This window comes from Humulus lupulus, chromosome 5 (genome assembly GCF_963169125.1).
Source record: "Humulus lupulus chromosome 5, drHumLupu1.1, whole genome shotgun sequence".
NCBI lineage: Eukaryota > Viridiplantae > Streptophyta > Magnoliopsida > Rosales > Cannabaceae > Humulus > Humulus lupulus.
Genome location: NC_084797.1, coordinates 9,684,542 through 9,704,049, shown reverse-complemented (window position 1 = coordinate 9,704,049; position 19,508 = coordinate 9,684,542). Strand labels below are relative to the sequence as shown.

General features: G+C 34.3%; 3 protein-coding genes across 4 annotated transcripts; 1 reads left to right on the top strand and 2 right to left on the bottom strand.

The window, feature by feature from the left end:
- Positions 1 to 496: 496 nt before the first annotated feature.
- LOC133834372 (nascent polypeptide-associated complex subunit alpha-like protein 2) lies at positions 497 to 2,627 on the top strand. Its single transcript, XM_062263966.1, has 4 exons — positions 497 to 695; positions 820 to 925; positions 1,919 to 2,037; positions 2,129 to 2,627. Exons 1-4 carry the CDS (start codon positions 600 to 602, stop codon positions 2,477 to 2,479), a joined length of 672 nt encoding a protein of 223 aa, XP_062119950.1. The 5' UTR covers positions 497 to 599; the 3' UTR covers positions 2,480 to 2,627.
- A 221-nt stretch (positions 2,628 to 2,848) lies between these two features.
- On the bottom strand, positions 2,849 to 4,372 carry LOC133834371 (peroxidase 5-like). Its single transcript, XM_062263965.1, has 4 exons — positions 3,974 to 4,372; positions 3,697 to 3,888; positions 3,428 to 3,593; positions 2,849 to 3,329 (listed from the first exon to the last, which is right to left on the bottom strand). Exons 1-4 carry the CDS (start codon positions 4,193 to 4,195, stop codon positions 2,917 to 2,919), a joined length of 993 nt encoding a protein of 330 aa, XP_062119949.1. The 5' UTR covers positions 4,196 to 4,372; the 3' UTR covers positions 2,849 to 2,916.
- A 7,673-nt stretch (positions 4,373 to 12,045) lies between these two features.
- Positions 12,046 to 16,940, bottom strand: LOC133834370 (uncharacterized). Of its 2 annotated transcripts, none has more exons than XM_062263963.1 (6): positions 16,809 to 16,940; positions 15,666 to 16,408; positions 13,812 to 15,304; positions 13,458 to 13,637; positions 13,111 to 13,288; positions 12,046 to 13,035 (listed from the first exon to the last, which is right to left on the bottom strand). In XM_062263963.1, exons 2-6 carry the CDS (start codon positions 16,387 to 16,389, stop codon positions 12,248 to 12,250), a joined length of 3,363 nt encoding a protein of 1,120 aa, XP_062119947.1. In that variant the 5' UTR covers positions 16,390 to 16,408; positions 16,809 to 16,940; the 3' UTR covers positions 12,046 to 12,247. The 2 variants fall into 2 exon arrangements, with proteins under 2 accessions (XP_062119947.1, XP_062119948.1); XM_062263964.1 differs by having other exon boundaries at positions 15,672 to 16,408.
- Positions 16,941 to 19,508: the final 2,568 nt, after the last annotated feature.

The following is a 19,508-nucleotide window of genomic DNA, read 5'->3' as shown; positions in this document are numbered from 1 at the left end:
TCAGGTACTGAATCAATCATATTTTCAAAAATATGATTTTAGACTATACATTCAGATTTTTATTTCAGAAACATATTTTTTGAAAATGCATTTTTCCAATCACGAACCAATTAGCCCCTTAAAGAATCGAAAATAAATTTGTATTTTTTCAAAGACTCATAGTAAACAAAAATATTAAGAAATATCATGAACTCTATTTTCGTCACCGAAAATTATTCAGAATAATATTGTAACTATAACCAACAACATCATAAAAAAAAAAAATTGTAAAAACATACTCCAACATATATTGTTGAATAAAAGAATTTACGTAGAAGTTGAAATACTTTTCTCAAACATATGTAATTATTCCTGGTTCAAATCCAATGGGCTGCTTGAAGCCCAATTACATCTCTCTGGGCTTTTCAGAAATATATTTGGGCTTAGGCCCAAGTCGAAGCCCAAATAGTTAGTAAACCCTTCTGCTGTGTGCTCATAAAACCTTGGCGTATAATGTGGGGAAGTTTAGCCAATCCGAATAGCAATCTCCTCACTCGAACCAGTCTCTCTCTCTCTCCTAAACCCAATCCTTTCTTTCTCACTATCCACTCTTCGCCGAAATGTCACCGGCACCAGTCGTCGAGCCCACCGCCGCCGCCGAGACCCTGACCGAGGAGATCCTCTCCACCGAGAAACCCCTCAAGAGCTCTACTCAGGTCTTATATATTTTTAAATTACATAAAAGGCAACACCATTTTCATATACGTGTTTACGTTTTTTGGACTGGTTTACAGATTTTTCATCAATTTAAGACTGAAAATTTTCTAATATTTTTGACAGAGCGAGGATGAAGTTATAGTTGAGGACGTTAAGGACGATAAGGACGAGGATGACGAAGATGATGACGACGATGACGAGGAGGACGACGAGGATGTGGGTCTTCCAGGTAGTTTTCTCATTTCCCTTTTTTAATTATTACTATTTCTGTGGATTTTTTTTTCACTATTTGGTGTTTGGATTAGGGTTTATTTCTGGTTTGAATTTTGCTATTTTAATGAGTTTTTAACGTGGGTCGTGGTCCTTTTGGTGGATTCTTATCTCCATGATTGGTTGGTTGATTGTGGTCATTAGTGTTGCATGGCTTTAATCAGGATTGACTATGTGGTGGTGTCTAGCATTTGTTGTTTATCATTTGCTAAATTATAGGCTTATAGCTTGCTTTTGAGGTTTGATGATGATTTTCCCTGTTAATTGGTTCATGGAATTGGCCTTTTGTGTCTTCAGTAAAATACTGTTTACACCATTTGATTCGTGGGTTTATTTCTGGTTTGAATTTTGCTATTTTAATGAGTTTTTAACGTGGGTCGTGGTCCTTTTGGTGGAATCTTATCTCCATGATTGGTTGGTTGATTGTGGTCATTAGTGTTGCATGGCTTTAATCAGGATTGACTATGTGGTGGAGTCTAGCATTCGTTGTTTATTATTTGCTAAATTATAGGCTTATAGCTATCTTTTGAGGTTTGATGATGATTTTCCCTGTTAATTGATTCACGCAATTGGCTTTTTTTGTACTGTTTACACTATTTGATTTAGCCGTTTCCATTGATCTTCAATTGGGTATGTATGTAGAGAGAAATGTCATTTTATGCCCGATTTCCGACCACCTTATCTCAAAGTAAAATGGCAAAGAAAGAAATTAGAAGTGACGTTTATGTGTGTGTGTGTATATCTATTCTGATATATATATATATATATTTATAGTACTTTTACCGAGTATGAAAAACGAAGCCTGGTCAGCTGGCTTGTGAGCAAATTTCAGGAGTCTTGTTCTTGATTTGTTCAGGGATTTTTGGCTATTATTGGAGCATATTGTAGTTTATTGTAATGTTTCCTTTGTTTTGATTTTCTTTAGTGGTAAATGTTGGATGATGATTTACAGGCCCAGATGGGACTCCCAAGCAGAGCAGAAGTGAGAAGAAAAGTCGCAAGGCAATGTTGAAGCTCGGTATGAAGCCAGTTACAGGTGTTAGCAGGGTCACCATTAAAAGAACCAAAAATGTTAGTAAGAAATTATTTTCGTGTTATTGGTAAACTGAACACATACTAAGGACTCAATTTCACCAAACAAACTCGTGTTATGGTGTTTCAGATCCTATTTTTCATCTCAAAACCTGATGTTTTCAAGAGCCCTCATTCCGAGACTTACATCATATTTGGGGAGGCAAAGATAGAGGATTTAAGCTCACAGTTGCAGACCCAAGCTGCCCAACAGTTCAGGATGCCAGACGTGAGCGCCGTGACAGCCAAAGCTGACACTTCCACTGCACCTGCTGGTGTCCCAGCCGACGAAGAAGAGGAAGAGGTTGACGAAACTGGTGTTGAGGCCAGGGACATTGATTTGGTGATGACACAAGCAGGAGTTTCAAAGACCAAGGCTGTTAAGGCTCTGAAGGCTCACGATGGGGACATTGTCAGTGCTATAATGGAGCTCACCACCTAAGTCATCATTCTTACATTTTTAGTGCAGTTTATAATTCTCAGTACGAGTTCATCATTTAGTATTGTACTTAAATTGGTTTCCCATCTTGCTTTTGCGTTTGTGGACTTTCAGTCAGAGATCTGTAGTTCCATTTCCTTGCTTTTTGTTCTCGCTTTTGAGTTATCAAGGTCTCGTAATTTTCACCATTTCAAAAAAAGAGATTACAAAGCATACAAAAACATCTTCATTTGAAATGGTTTTCCAAGCTTCCAAGCCATGCAAAGCAAAGATGGAAGATGAGGCAGGAGCCATTGGATTTCAGTAAAATCTCACATATTTTAACTCTAGTATTCTCAGAGTCCATTATTGAAACAATTATGCTTGCCCCTTTTTGAGGTTTTGCCAATCCAAAATTATATCACTACCTATAAAACAAACACCCGACCCCTCTCCTCTTTTTAGTTGTTAATGACATTGCAATTTGCTCGAATTTCGCCAGCACTGCCTGTGAGGACCTCAATTTGCCCCATCTTAACCATTGCATCAGCAAACATTCTCGTCCAGAGAAAGGGAACTCTAGCGAATTGATTCACCAGGTTAGCTGTTGCTGCGTTTGACAGGAGAGCTTGGTCGGATGTGAACAAGCCACGCCGTGCTAGAACGTCAAAATAGTAGCCGGGATCAGCAACGGTAGGGCTATTAGGGTTCATCGGAACAACCAAGTTTGGATTTGTACTGCCTTGTGGACACTGCTGCTTCAACTGAGCTGCATACGCCGAGTCTAAACTCGGGTCCTGACCGTTTATTCCATTGAAGTTGTACAATCTAGAACTGAAAATCGTGCAGTGGGAGCGGCCAATTGTGTGAGCTCCTGTACATTAAATTTGGATAGAGGATTAAAGTGCAAAAAGAAGAACAGTCCAAGGACTGCCAATGCAATTTAAACGTAATAGAAGTTCTTAGTCTTACCAGAGAGTATGACCATTTCTTGTTGTGTGAAACCTTTTGTGGCAAACATTTGAGTGAGTTGGTCCAGATTGGATGATGGGGGAGGTAGGTTTGTGTTTGCCTCAGAAGCTAATGAAACCTTGCCATCTCTTCTTCCTGCAGGAACCCCATATCCAAACCCTCCACTCTGCAAATAAAGATCAATCAGGGGCCATATTGCAATTAAATTACTTTCAACTGATGACATTTAAATCCAAACCAAACAAGTAGTAGAGGTGTGTTTCTCTTACAAACTGTATGCTATCCCTTGCTGCAAAAGCTACTATATCAGCACATGAAACGACACCTTTACACAAAGCTTCTAGTCTTGCCTTTGCTTTGTTTATGACTTCAAATCCTCTCAAACTTGGATTATTTGCAGGGGAGTCCTTCTCTGCTGTGTTTGTTGCTGTGGAATCAATCAACACCGAAGCATCACAACCCTGTAATTGTATTAGATCATGGTTAGTGTAGTCAAACGACAGCAGAAGAGAAGTTGGTTACGAGTAAAACGACATCATTACTTACTCTAACAAAGCAATCATGAAAGTGCATTCTCAAAAGACCAGCAGCCACTCCTCGATCAGCAAAGAAGGCTTTCATAACCTCATCTTTAACTATAAACTCAGCCAAACTACAAGTGTTTCTATAAAACCCAACTCGAAGCTGGGAATGAACACTTCGAAACGACAATATCATCACTGTCAGAACAAGAGAGAAACCAGTCATGGCAGGCTTATGTGAACTCATTCTCTTTACTTGTTATTAGCAAAGTTATAAGAGCAAGACAACAATGATTGCTATATATATATAGAGGACAATATAGGGTCTTCACTCTAAGCCCAACTTGTGTGGCTCTTCAGTGTTCTCGACCCGTAAATAGTTTTCGACACGATTTTGTTTTAAGACCGTGTATATTGTAGCTATTTAGAGCATCTGCAAATTTTCAGAAAATTCCAAATAGTTTACAGTACCGAAAACGAGGTTCAAACATGTTGTTGCACGCGTGACTAATTTTTTTTATACGCGTGGAAAACAACATGTTTGAACCTAGTTTTTGATACGGTAAACTATTCAGAATTTTCTGAAAATTTGCAAGATGCTCTAAATAGCTACAGTATACACGGTCTTAAAAAAAATCACGCCGAAAACTATTCACGAGTCGAGAATACTGAGATCTCCACCAGTAGGATTTAAAGTGAAGCCTCTCTATAGGAGAATTGTAATTTTTTTTATGCGCGTGAAAAACATGTTTGAACCTAGTTTTCGGTACTGTAAACCATTCAGAATTTTCTGAAAATTTGCAGATGATCTAAATAGCTACAATATACACGATCTTAAAAAAAATTACGCCAAAAACTATTCACGAGTCTAGAAACACTAAAAGTCCTACCAATAAGTCTTAAAGTAAAACTCCTCTAAAAAAAAATTGTCATATATATTTATACAGTGCTATATGAAAAGGCAGTGAGCTGGAGAGTTAATAGTTAAAAAATACTGGAGCAAATAGATAAAGGAGCAGAAACGACAAGAGGAGTTTGGTTAAATGTCGGATTACACATAATCTTATGTGATCATATTAAGGAGTCATTAGCAAGAGAAGATTGCAAAAATGGACAGAAGTCAAGCTGAGTTGACTAAAGAGAGAAAGATTGGCATGGTTGGTATCCAATATCTTAGATTAAATTAAGCCATGTTGGTAGTAGCTTAAGAAGTTTAGCTTTGTATATAATAAGAGTGCGAAAACAACCATTGTTTTTGTCATTTTCACTTCTGTGAATAAACTTTCTGTTTTCAAATACAAACGTTTACCTTTAAAAATCCATCTTTTTTTTTTCTTTTGATAATTCATTACCTTCGAGTGAGCAATCATGGAGGCTGTTAGAGAAACTGATAATTCAGTCACTATAAAATGGTATTTTTAGAGATTTTTTTTCTTCATAAATAGCTTAATTTTTAGGATTTCCGGTAGTGAATGTTTTTAACTTATTGATATTTTCCTATATCCTAACACACACAATGAAATATTAGTATAAATAATATATAAAATTAGGACAATTTTTCTGTAGAGCTTTACTTTAAGTCCTATCAGTAGGACTCTCAGTGTTTCTCGACCTATGAACAGTTTTCGGCGTTATTTTTTTTTATGACCGTGTATATTGTAGCTATTTAGAGCATCCTGCAAATTTTCAGAAAATTTCGAATAGTTTACAGTACTGAAAACTAGGTTCAAACATATTTTCCACGCGCATAAAAAAAATTAGACACACGTGCAACAACATGTTTGAATCTAGTTTTCGGTATTGTAAACTATTCAGAATTTTCTGAAAATTTGCAAGATGCTCTAAATGGCTACAATATACACGATCATAAAAAAAATCGCACCGAAAATTGTTCACAGGTTGTAAACACTAAGAGCCATTCCAGTAGGGCTTAAAGTGAAGCCCCCATAGGAGAATTCTCCTATAAAATTATATCTTTTTTCAAAAATACTATTTCCAACGAAAAGAATATGTATTGATTATACATATGTAGATGTTTATGTGCATATATAAATATTTTTATTTATATTTATATTAGATACAAATAATGTACAATGCATACGATAACTTAATTTTATTTATAGAATTTATTAATTATTTTTATTAAACTTATATTAATGTCATATAAATTTCAAATAAATATCCTATTTTAATTAAATAATATATTTATTTTTGTTTAAGTTTATGTTTGTTTTAATTTTTTTGAATTTGGAAGTGACAACAAAATATTATATATTATATGCTTAATAATATATTAAATTTAAGTTTCTAGTTTTTTTTAAATGCAATTGGTTGTTAATTGACAGTAGATTATATTATATGTTTAATATAATATTATTCTAATAAGTGCGTTTAAGTTTAATTAAATTTTATTTAAGTTATAGAACTTATGATTTTTTTATTTTTAAATAATTATCATTGAAAGATATCTAAAAAATATCATAGTTTAATTTGTTTAATTATTTATTATTTTTAAATAATTATTATTGTAAAATATCTTAAAAATATCTTTTTTAATTTTTTATTATTTTTCAATAATTATCATTGTAAAATATCTCAAAAATATATTATTTTAATTTTTTTAATTATTTATTTTATTTTATTTAAGTTTAAGTGTTTATAAACTACAATTAGATATAAAAATATTCTGTTAAATATAATAATACCGTTAAAATTAACATTAAAAAAATAAAAAATCGTTACACATTTATTATATAGAATAGATTTATATATTATGATAAGGTTGTTGGCAAAATAATTTTCTATTTATTTGTACAATAGTCTTGTTTTGATAGATTTTTACACCCAGGTCAGAAATTCTTGACATTGTATTTGGATACCACAAAAAAAAAAGTGACATCATAAAATAATTTATTTCACTAATTACTCTTCATGATAAATAATAATATATTTTTTTGTTAAAATTTAAATTACAATAAAAAAATTATTTATTTGAAATGTATATCAAAAGTTAATAGACAATTAATATATATAATTAATTAATAGACTATATGTTTTTCTACTATTTTGTGTGTTTAATGAATATGATTGAAGGATCAAATTCGTTATTCATTTAAATAATAGTTTAATTAAAAAAGAACTAAAATAAGAAATTATAATTTCATAAGAATAGGATTTACAATAGAATCTAAACAATATAAAATATATATAATTTTATTTTAGTGATTTTATATAGCACAATATTACTAAATCTCCTTATATTATAGACTAAAATAAAACCTGCCAATTAACAATAAAAGAATAATGTATATAGTTATAAATTGTTCTGTTAAGTTTCTGTTTGCATTATTTTTATGAGTTAATTTGGAGAGACAAACATCTAATGAAAATGAGATTGGCTTTCACATCAAACCACGTCGTTTTGTCTTCCACAATCACTTTGGTACTTGTGCTTAAGTTGAACCTCAAACTTGCTTTTTGGGTCTAAAATCTCCCATAACAATAATTTTGTAAATTAAAAAAATTTCTCCCTTGAACTGTTAATGTTGATGTTTCCTCATATTACACATTCAGTTGAATGAATTAATTTTGTGAATGTGTTCTTCACATGAATTAAAAGAATTTGCAAAAAAGGTCATTTGATGCTCACTCCAAAATCCAACAATCAAAAATAGCAAAATGAATCCAAGGTCCCCAAACCGATTCCCTTGTCTACTATACTATTTATAGAGAAATTAATAAGAAAGAGAGTAAAAAGACTTGTTATGATTGGTCCATGTGTAATTCCTTCTAATCCTCTTTCCTATTTTTTTTCTAACCTTTCAAATCGAGTTCTTAGCTCAATGACAGAGCAATCGACCAACCTTTGTTCTTGTTGGGCTTTCACTCGCCTCTTATCATTATTTTCTTATTTCAAATTAAACAACGTGTTTAATTAGAGACAGAGTACATACATTGTGCTCTTTCGAGCTCTATTCTACAAATGAGTTCTATCGAACTCTATTCTACGAATGATCTTTTTCGAGCTCTCCTCTCTGAAGAGCTCGAACTAAGCTCTTTGTCTACAATGAGCCCTCCGGAGCTTTTATCTTTGTTGAGCTCTTTCCAAGCTTTATTCTTCATTGAGCTTCTCAGCTCTTATCTTTGTTGAGCTCTTTCCGAGCCTCGTTTGACTTAGCTTATTTTAAGCTGCTTTTAGCCTCTAGGATTAAAAAACACTTTTGAGAGTGTGGGTAAAAAACATTAAATTTTTTTTTTTTTTTAATTTAATAATGCCCTAGGCCGAAACCCATATATACTTTTTCCAAAATAATTTGCCAACATTTTATCATGTTTATCAAGCCAAAAATACAATTGAACAAATAAAGTCAGCAGCACAACCATAGAATACCACATTCCCCCCTTGGCCGAAACCTATAGCATGTTACTACCCATAGATTTTTCCAAAAAAAAAACCAAAATTAAACCTAGCATGTTTCTAATATCAAGCTTGCTTTATTAAAATCAAACAATCAAATTTTCCCATACCAACAACAATACATTAATGGATTAATCATAACATCATGCAAAAAAAGCATAGATTGAATAAGAATATGTCCTTACCTAATCTAACATTATTAAGATTTCCAAATAAGCCAATAATGGAATTAACTCTCAAGAACACCAAAACATAAAACACAAACATCATCATCTAAACATATTTTCCCATGAAAACAATCCAAAACAAGAATCAAACTCACAACAACATCAAAATATCAAAAAGTACTAGAATCTCCATTACCTCTTTGGTAGTGTTCAAGAACACACTAAATATGGTCAAGCATTTGATACCTAGGTTCAACCAACACCAAACATAAAAGAAAAACTCTTAGAATCAAGAAGAAGAGGAGAACATAGACTTAGAGGATTCAAAAACACCAAGCTAGAACACTTACCCTAGGATTTCGAAACCTTCTTCCTTTCTCTTTTTCTTTTCTTCTTTCTCTCATTCTCTCTCATTGAGGGTGTCATGACCCTTTAGAGGGCGCTAATGCAGTTTTATGGAGCATTTGTTTAGGGTTCGGGGGACGATTCCGCTATCCCGCTTAGTGGAATCCGAGATCCCGAGAGCTAGGGCTTAGTCTTGAGGCCCGTTATCGGAATTAGTTCCTGATAAACATATCATTTGTGTTGTGACTAGGGTTTTCCACAAGGCTCAGGAAAGGGATCGCACTCGGGATTGTATTACCATTTGCAAGGGACTCGAGGTAAGAAAATTGACATATGCACATAGAGCTGATAGGTTGCTATGCACACTAGCATTGAATTATCTGTGAAGGATTGGTACAAACTATATTCGGCCATCATGTTGAGCTTGGGGCCGGTCGACAAGCGTGTGTAACGCATGACGTTCGACAAGCCTGTTTTCTTGGGCTGTGTAAATGATTCATATGATTGGAATTAATATATTTGTAAATTGTGAAACATGTTTACGACTTATATGATTGGAATGAATGCATTTATCGTCTATGAAGCATATGATTAATTGAATATTTATTATGTCTTGTGGGGGTTTTCTTACTAGGCCTCGGCTCACAGGTGCTCTATGGTGCAGGTAAGGGCAAATGAAAACTAGACTAGTCATGAGTTGGAGAGCTCTAGGGGCGGCATGTACATACTCAGCCTACTCGACCACCATGGTCGATATATTTTTAAGGAATGTGTATTGTAGGTTGTTTTGACGCTTAGGTCGGCTAGTTTTGTAATTTTGTTTAACCTATATTTTGATTTAAAACTTTTGGGATCTCTTATAATTGTTCAAGCCCTTTTAATGAAAAGTTTGGCTTCATTAACCAAAATTTTTAATATTAAAACCAATGTTTAACTTGAATTGCACTTTTAAATCCAAATGACTCGCTTAACGAGTTAAGCATTATTTTTAACACACGGTGTAACGGTCCTGAATTAGTAGGATATTACATATGTGGTCCTTATGTAGGAGAAATGATATTTGGAAGTGGGATAGAAATGTCCCAAAAATTGTCTTCTACGTCAGTTATCTCCCTCTAAAGAGAATTTTTGGTGAAATAGAGATTTGTTTCGAAAAAAGTTACACCCATGCTCATATGGAATTTTTTGCTTGCAAATCACAACAGTTACATACCTTTTTGTTTCTTGTTTGATGAATAACCTAAAAAAATACATTTTGTAGCCTGTGGTTCAAGTTTTGAACAAAATTGACCTGGAACATGCACCGAGACAGTGCATCCAAGAACCTTGACAGGTAAATTAGAAAACAGTCTTGTTTTAAGAAAAAATTGTTTTAGGCAATCAAAAGGTGTGATAACACCCCATAAATACTTAGGAACATGCATGTAAAACATTATTCCACGCGCAATTTTAAGTAAATGTTTATTTATTTTTTCATTCTGCAATGCCATGTTGTTGAGAGGTATCTCTACATGTAGATTGGTGAAAAATATCTTCGGCTTTTAAAAAATCACCAAAGTATTCATTGAAATATTATGTTCCATTGTGAGAATGTAAAAAACTAATTTTGCTTTGAAATTGGTTTTCAATCATAGCGTAAATAATTTCAAATAGATATTTCACATCAAATTTTGTAAGCATTAAATATATCCAATATTAATGTGTATGGTCATCAATAAACATAATAAACCATCTTTTACTAGAAAGAGTAGTAGCTTTAGAAGAACCCTAAACATCACTATGAATCAAATAAAAAAGTTTGGAGGCTTGGTAAACTTTTTACAAATAAGTAGAACAATGATTTTTTGTAAACACATCGCTTTCACAATGAAAAAAATTACAATCAACCCCTTTAAAAAAATTTGGAAATAAGTGTTTTAGATAGGATGTCTTAGTCTAAAATGCCATAGTACTATTTTTTCTCGAGGTGATTGAATTGTTACTATTGAACCTTTGAGCTTTTTTATTACTCGTAGGTATTTCATCAAAGTAGTTAAGACATTCAATCATCCTAGAATGTCCAATAATCATTCCCAAGCTCTGGTTTTAAAATTCACAATATGATTAAAAAAAAAGTAATAAGATAATTAGAATCTTTAGATATTTTACTGACCGACAAAATATTGCAGGCTAAAAGATTTTATTTTTACTTGTTTGGATTCAAACAAAAAATTGATTTTTATATTTTAGATCATACACCAAACCTAATATTATCGATGTCAATGGTATTGCCACAAAAGTCAAAGTAAGTAGACTAAAGAGAGAAATAAGAACCAAGGTATGCATGTTATGTAGGGAATGTTTAATATGTGAGTTTGGTGTGAGTTTGGTTTGGTGGGAATATGAATATCAAATCTAATCCATGTTTGTTAAATTTATTTTTAATATTTTGGGGTGAGTCTTTTTTATTTTAATTTAATATTTCTAACATTAAATTTATTTTAATGTTTCTCAGTGAGTCTTTTTTTTAACTTGATTTGAAGGTAATATTAACTCTTTTATGAGGTGTTTGTTTTGAGTAGTTGAGTTGCCTTAAAAAATGTAAAAAAACTTAGGATGGAGGTAACATTAACTCTTGTGTACAAAAATGTTCACTTTACCTTTAAAATACACGTGAGACCCACACAAATTATTAACTTTATTCCTTAAAATTTGAAACAAATTACTTTACCCCATATCAAACACTTCTTAAAGTCCTGAGTTTCAAAATCCTTTAATCTAAACCCGCTCTAACTCTTTTCCCACAAATTCAAACTATTAAAATAAGAGATTATATTGTACTCTTTTTCTTGTCTGTGAAGAAACTCTAATTTCAACTGTAGACTACCTTGCCTTTGCAGCGGCCAATATTTTAGTACTCAAATTTTAGTCACTTTAAAAAGGGTATTTTCCAAACCAATTCTTTTAATAGAGTCCATGAAAGATTAATATCGTAAAGTTAGAAATACATCAAAAATCGAGTAAACTAGCTATATTTACAAGGCTTGTAGATCAACTTACTTCACAAGTCTGGAAACAACAACAAAGACAATATGAAAATTGTGGTCCTTTCCTAGAACATTGGCCATGTGCAAACATAATATTGTCTATGATAAAATCAGATAATAAATACAATCCACAGATAGAAACTTGTGACAATATAAACATGGTTAATAACATTCATATGGTTCCAGGTCTCAACAAAGATAGTGATTGACAGTGCAAAATTTATAACAACAATATTTTATGATAAAACACCCAAGTTGTGGAAATCTAAATGGAGCCAAATTTTATGCACAAAAATATAGCAACACAGATTTTCAAAGATTATCCCATCATAATGGCAACACCGTCATTCGTAATAATCACCAGCTGCGGTGGGCACTTGCAATCCATACTCCTCCTTCCTTACATGTTCCCAATCTGATGACACCCTATCGAGCCAACCTGCGTAAAGCAAATTCTCATTCTGAAGCCTGTTGCTGTTGGTGTTGTCAGATTGCGTGGAAGGATCATCATTCACAAGCATGTCGAAATCGCTCCCAATTAACTGGCCTTCAGTGCTGTCAGCATCACGATGCTCCAAAGTAGGTTCGGGCTGTACATCTGAACTTCTAGCCTCTTGGCCAATATAAGGCCAATCTCGATTCTCACTAGAATATCCGAGATTGACAATATTTGGTGACTGTGGCACTTCTGTAGAAACTATATGATTGTCAACCCGGGATTTGAGGATATGAAACCTGGCCAGAACAGAAGCCTCAAATTTGTTTGTTGAATTTGTGTCAGACATGCTAGAAGCCAGTAAGGAGACATCAGGGTTTGGGCTTCCAACTTTTTCTTCATGTGTGTCAGTAAGTATTTTGACAGCATTGGTGGACTCGGAAGAAAACTGGGAACTTGATGGTTTATCCACATTAGCAACGGTATCAGAATTCGAGTTCTCAAGACGGCACTTCAGTACATGAAATCTAGCTATCACATCATCAGCTTGACCATTGGTGCTTAAGACAGGGGACTCGTGGCTTTTTGTGGCTAGACTACCCTCAGTCTTAGGTGATTCAGCAGTATTTTGATCAGGACATGCCTCAGAACTTGATGGTTTCTTCATATCTATTGTGATGATATTTTCACGTGCATCTAAAAAACAGTACAATTTAGAGTCATACTTCTGTTGAAATTGGTTTAGGAATGGAAGGTTCATAAGAAATTTACCAAAAGAATTAGGCAACTTAAATTTCTCCATTTCCATCTTCATCCTATTATATCGAGCTTTGTAATTAAGGGAACATAGAGCAGCCTCAGCCTCAAGCCAAAGATTCTTATACAAGAGTGTTTGAGGCTCTGTTTCCTCTTTATCGTGAAAATTCTCAGCAAGAACTTTCTTTAAAGCCTACAAAAAGAATATAGAAGACTCAAAAGTAAAGATTCATAAAACCTGCTTCCCTACTGCCAACCTTATAAGCAAGAATTATAATTAGAATTCGTTTACATCATATTAAATGAAAACAAAATATATTTCTTCGTTTGCCCTACACAAGAAAAAACTAGAAGAGTAGTACCTGGGTAGCTTTATCTTCATCCTCCATGTCTAGATCACTCTTCACAGAAGCAGAATCTAAAATTTCATCATCTTTCTGACCAGAAAAGAAATTACTTTTTCCCTTGTCGAGATTCTGACCATCAAACAGAGCTTTGAGGTTTATGGTTTTTGTCAATTTGGGGCTGTCCTCAGTGACACCCTGGAAGAAAAAGTTATTCAGTCAACAAACACAACAGCAAACAATAATGGTATGGAAACATAATATAAGCCAACAAGCATAACTGAAAGTAAAAAGTAATAAAATCAACAATGTATGAATAAGCATCAAATTATGATATAAAAGGTAGGTATTGGAATATCCAAAGTATCCTACCTTGTGAATATTGTTTTGTTCCCTGGCACAGTCAGAAGTGTCCTTTTCGGAAGAAGTTGGCGCTTGTGCTGAAACCGTCTTCTCAGCATTCTTTGACATGCACACACTTAGATTATTTATCGTGCTTTGGACAGACTCGAGATCTTTTTGTTGCAATTTGTAAAGGCCACTTGTACAATGGGACAGCAACAATTCTGATAAGTTACTTATTGTATTAACCAGCATCAGCACATCTACAGTTGGAGTTGACTGTCCTTCATTTGATTCGGTAAGCTTAGAAGAAGCATCTTTGACAGAAGGAGATCTAACATGTTCAACAGGGAAATGTAAACACAAGGAACTGTATTGCACTGTGTCATTGATATTTTCGGATGCCAATCCATCTCCCCGAAAATCTTGTTTTGTGGCCTGAAAAGATTTCAAGTCAGGGCTACCTATGGACCTGCTTCCATGTTCATGGTTCTCATCAGAGTGCTTAATCCCTTTGGTTTCTGAATAATAGCCAGGGTTTGCAACATCATCTGATTTTCTTTCTCTAGATTCTGAATTTATAGTTGAAGATATATTCAAAGGAATCTCTGAAGAATTTTCCAAACACCCAAATTGTTGATACTTTATGTTTTTAGTTGCTTTCTCGGAGGAAACTTTATCACCAGTATTGAAAGGGAAGGTTTGCTTTCCCCGTTTTCTCATTTCTGTAACATCCTCGGATGCAACAAATGGAGAAGAACGCGTAACTCCTTTCCAGCAAGGTGAGTCCACAAAAGGGTAAAAATGCTCAACACTCTCAGATGAATCTGCAACACTATTGATGCTTTCATTAGCATTAAGGTCTAAATTGAAGCCATCATGACTTACATTCGAAGTTTGAAGTCCAGATTTCACTTTCAGCATTTGACACGAGGGATCATTAGTGATACACTCTTTGTTTAGTGTCTCATCCTTTTTACTAAAAATTGATCTTGAAGAGACAGGATCGCCAAATCGGCTTGAATCAAAACAAAGATTGTCTCCAAAACTTGGTTGTGAATGAGAATCTTTTATGCCACATGCCATTTTGCTGGATATATCTGCATGAGTATTGCTTCCTAAACTCAACGTTTTAAAAGGAACATTATTTGCTGTAGGCAGACCAGAACCAACAGCTGGAGGCCCAATGACAAGGGCAGAGGATGACTTCACAGTGGATGCACTATTATTAACTTTCTGTTTCAAGCGCTTCTCATTTGAACTTCCATAAGGAATTTGATGGTTCCCTGAATTTGTGCCAAATATAAAGGATGGCGACTTTAGATGGGTTTCTTGAAGTCCTGAAAAGGATCCCAAGATAGGTTTTGAATGGTCCACAGGCATGAAATCGGTAGTTTTTCCAGTGAATGATTGATTTAACAACATATCCAAATTCATATATCCACTATGCGTCTCTAAAGCCCGAAAGTTGGGGCCACAGGATGCTTCTTCCCCTCTGTTCAAGCCCTTGGGATTATGAGATTCTGCAATATAATAGTAGAAATAAGAAAACAAACGAGGCTAGAAAAAAATAATTTTCATGCCAGAAATCTGCATCACAGAATCCTCTTGCTACAGTATGTTAATCTAGCACAATCAACAATATGAACGATAGAATTACAGCAACCTAAGGCCACTCTATTTACTATGTCCAAGATTCTCAAAACAAGGAGCTGATTTGGGTGTGCGATTTCAAACATAGATCTAAAGAGTCTATAAAGTATGAGAAAATCATCCACTGCTTTCTGTTTATGCCCGAGTTTCCAAAGACAAATAATGGAATGGCATTGCAGCACAAGGTAAGAGTTATAATGCAAACGTAGCATAAATATGATAAGTGTATACCTTCACCTTGGTTCATGTAATTCTCGCACATGGGTGAAACAGGCACACCATTTTCCTTGGAGCAGAAACTTCCATGAAGTTGTCCCTGTTTACCCTGCTTCCATTCTGCAAATCCATTCCACATGTCACCCCATTGGCCTGCATACGTCGAATCCAAAAGCTTCATAGGCTGATCATTGTTAGAAGACCCGACCAAGGTACTGGCAACGCGAGAAGAAGTAGATAACCAGTCATAACTAGTTTGATCAGGGCTCCTCAAAGGACCATCTTTGTGACCTGCAGATGAAAAAAATGAGGGATAATATGGCTTGGCTTCAACAAAACCAGTCGCCCCACTGTCTGAAGATAGTCCATATGAAAATCCATCCACTGAAGCAGAGACAGTTGTGCTCAAATGAGGCAAATGGGTATTCAAATTCGAAGATTCAACGGCCGGTGAGCCTCCATATCCATACGCATTTGAAGATGGCCCAGAATTGTGCTCCATTTGAGGACTGGAAAAGAATTTGGGCTCCGAGGTGGGTGTGAGAGAAGGGAGCCAATTGTACATAGAAGAATTCACGGTACCAGCATAAGATGGTTCGGCCAAATCCACAAGAGGGCATGAAGCAGGTTTAGGACCAGAGCGATCAATTGTGAAAGGTGGTGCAGAAGCTGATAAACTCGAGGATGATGGTGACAAATATGAACCTCCATTACCACCATAAGGCCCAAACCCCATCATTTTCCCTCAATTTTGGTTTCTAAACAACAACAAAGACAAGAAAATTAATCAAAACCCACAAAATTTTGCATCGAAATCAATGCTATAAATCGATTGAAGCAGTTAAATTAGAAGATACTTGCGAAAAATATGATCTTCCAATATCACCATACGCCCAAACCCATCAAAATTTTAGTTTTTTTCTTCTGAATTTTAATTTCTATACAACACATAACAAAAATGATTAAAAACCCCTCAAAAAGATTCGAAATTGAATCGAAACTATTGATTTAAAGCGATAATCGAAGCTAAATATGAAAAATTGTTCACGGGAATAATCACTAATCAAATAACACATTTCCATATAAAAATCAGGAAATATAATTAGAACAGCAACGATCGTATCGATAACTATATATATATATATGGAAAATACGTACCAGAGACCCGAGCAGTGAAGAGGAAGAAGACCCCAAGAGAGAGAGAGAGTGGTGGCAGTGTTTTCTTCTGTGTGTCAATTGCGTCTTTTACTTCCCTATGGAAAGTGATCAAAGAAGTCACTCTCTTTCTTTTTGGTCCTTCATTTTGTAATTATTTACAATGTAACCCCGCTATTTCGGATACTAGAGAAATTGAGAGTTGTGAAGCTCCTACGACATAGATCTATTATTATGTCTTATTAGGATTGTTTATGTTGTACGACCTCATTTTGTATTCTCCTAATTATATTATTTATTTTGACATTATTGTGAGTTTTCTCCTCTTTACCAAAATAGTTTTAATACAAAATTTGTATAAATATATATATATATATAAATGTATTTGGAACGATTATAACGCATCTTTTTTTTTAACAACACTAGTGTATCATTTTTTTATTTTCAGCACATGAATAGATATAATCTTAAATTTTTTTATATAACGGTGTATATTGTAGGTATTTAGAATATCCTGCAAATTTTCAAGAAATTCTGAATAGTTTACGAAGCCGAAAACAAAGTCAAACTGTCAAATTTTACACGCATACACAAAAAAATAGGCACGACTGCAACAGACAGTTTAGACCCTGTTTCGGTACCATAATTTATTCAGAATTTCTTGAAAATTTGTAGGATGTTCTAGATAGCTATAATGTACACCATCATATAAAAAAAAATTAGATTATAACTATTCATGTACCGAAATAGAAAAATGATGCACTGGTATTGCAAAAAAAAATATGTTGTAGTCGCTCCTATGTTTTTTATTTTCTTGTTTATTGCAAGTTCGTATTTTTACATATTCTTTCGATTACATGGTTTTTATTGACTTATTTTCTTCTAATTTATAATTAGTAAATCATCAATTGATTATTCATTTCTTTTAATATTTTTTCTCTAATTAATCTCATCATATCTAATTCAAAATATGACCTTAATTAACCTGACATTTACAACTCAATCTCTAGTACTTGGATGTATAGATAATAGGGAACTAATTATTATTCTCAAACCACATATATTTTATTATACTTGCAGTTCTTTCTACTATAGCATTAAGTTGGATAATATAAAATGTTGACGCGATTTTTCGCCAACAAATAATTAATAGAATAAGAGAATGAGATTAGTGCTAAGTAACGAACCGTAACAGATGAATGATCTTAAAATAAAATGGTGATACGAATACTTTTTTAGGTGGTTCAAAGGTTAAAATCATTCTACTCCACCAGCCAATATTATTGCTATATTTCTGGTATTCTCTACAGGGTATTTCTTTACACAATAGAATCCAACCATTTGCAACTCCCAGGGTCTCCATATTTATAGGAGAGCGCACCTGGGGGTTGGCAAGGGGGGTCATCCCGTGACCTTCTTACCCATCATGTCACTTCTGTGACATTCATGATTAATTCCTAAAACCTGACAAATGAAGTGTGGTCTAATCAATAGGTAAGGGGGATAATGGGTCGCACGGCCCAACCCAGCCGTGGGTGCCTGAACACACACGTTTATGCTGCGTGTCCGAGAATTCAGGGATATATCAGACACGTGATGTCTGATATATGCATGTTTACATTGCGTGGATGACTTTATAAGGGGTCACAGCTGCCAACTCAAGCTCGTACCTCGAGCTAGATGTCTTCTTAGCCTGCGATGTCCATACTTCTGACCCGACTCCTTAGTAACTGATAACTCTACAAAATAGAGTTATTTTACCACTTTTTATGTGCTAATTGCTGCTTAGTTCTTGAGTTTTTAATTGATTTATTAAGTTTTTAAGTAATTTTGAATTTATTAGGTTTATTTTGATTTTATATATATTTTTATGTTTTTATAGTTATTATATTGTAATATGTTGTAATTTAATTATTTTAATTATTGTTGTGTGTTTAGTTGTAAAAATAGATGCATATTTATTCAACTTAAGTGTCAAAACAAATTAAGTTTAAATTAATATTTTCTTTAAATTAATGAGATGTATTTGTATTTTGAAAATATTTATTTGAAGTTAATTTGTACTATTTTATAGAAATTAATTTGCATTTTTTTATTTAAAGGAAATCAATGATAGAAGTGGCATTTTTTAAAAGAAGGCAAAGAAAATGGCTCCTCCTAGTTGCCACCTTTCAACAGCCATTCGGCCCAAGGCCCAAGCCCACGCCGGCCCATCTCTAGCTGCCTTCAGCAGCTCCACTGCTGACTCTTTCCCTCCAGCCACGTGTCCTTGCCAGCAGCCACAAGCTCTTTCCCTCCAGCAAGTTATTTCCTTCAGCACACACCACCAACGCCTGCCATCCTCCTTGCCAGCAGCTCATCTTCTCATATGCACCAATCCCTCCAACAAGCCACATCCCCAGCCGAGACAACTTGGGCCTGTCCTTTTGCCCAGCCAAACCGGCCCAAGTCCCCAAAGCTCCCAGCCGCCTGTTACAGCTATTCATGCCACATTGTGAGCCTAAATTTGCCTAAATGTACTAATTGTCCCCTATGCTCAAAATGCCACTTTTTACCTTTTTGTCTACACACTTTTACCCCAAAATCATCATCACTCCTACAAATTACTCCTATTTACCATCTTATTATTAATTTAATCAATTTACTTAATTTAAATTGATTATTTTAATAATGTCATTTTGGCTATAAATAAGGGTTTTGAAG

What these genes read in the sequence shown, in the direction of transcription:
- LOC133834371 (XM_062263965.1), bottom strand. Translation starts at nt 4,195, where the DNA reads ATGAGTTCACATAAGCCTGCCATGACTGGTTTCTCTCTTGTTCTGACA. An exon ending in TTCATGATTGCTTTGTTAGA is followed by an intron (nt 3,889 to 3,973) that starts GTAAGTAATGAT and finishes ATACAATTACAG; the next exon opens with GGTTGTGATGCTTCGGTGTT. An exon ending in CAAGGGATAGCATACAGTTT is followed by an intron (nt 3,594 to 3,696) that starts GTAAGAGAAACA and finishes CTTTATTTGCAG; the next exon opens with AGTGGAGGGTTTGGATATGG.
- LOC133834370 (XM_062263963.1), bottom strand. Translation starts at nt 16,389, where the DNA reads ATGATGGGGTTTGGGCCTTATGGTGGTAATGGAGGTTCATATTTGTCA. An exon ending in AACAAAACAATATTCACAAG is followed by an intron (nt 13,638 to 13,811) that starts GTAGGATACTTT and finishes TTTTTCTTCCAG; the next exon opens with GGTGTCACTGAGGACAGCCC. An exon ending in TAAGTTGCCTAATTCTTTTG is followed by an intron (nt 13,036 to 13,110) that starts GTAAATTTCTTA and finishes ACTGTTTTTTAG; the next exon opens with ATGCACGTGAAAATATCATC.
- LOC133834372 (XM_062263966.1), top strand. Translation starts at nt 600, where the DNA reads ATGTCACCGGCACCAGTCGTCGAGCCCACCGCCGCCGCCGAGACCCTG. An exon ending in CGAGGATGTGGGTCTTCCAG is followed by an intron (nt 926 to 1,918) that starts GTAGTTTTCTCA and finishes GATGATTTACAG; the next exon opens with GCCCAGATGGGACTCCCAAG. An exon ending in CCATTAAAAGAACCAAAAAT is followed by an intron (nt 2,038 to 2,128) that starts GTTAGTAAGAAA and finishes ATGGTGTTTCAG; the next exon opens with ATCCTATTTTTCATCTCAAA.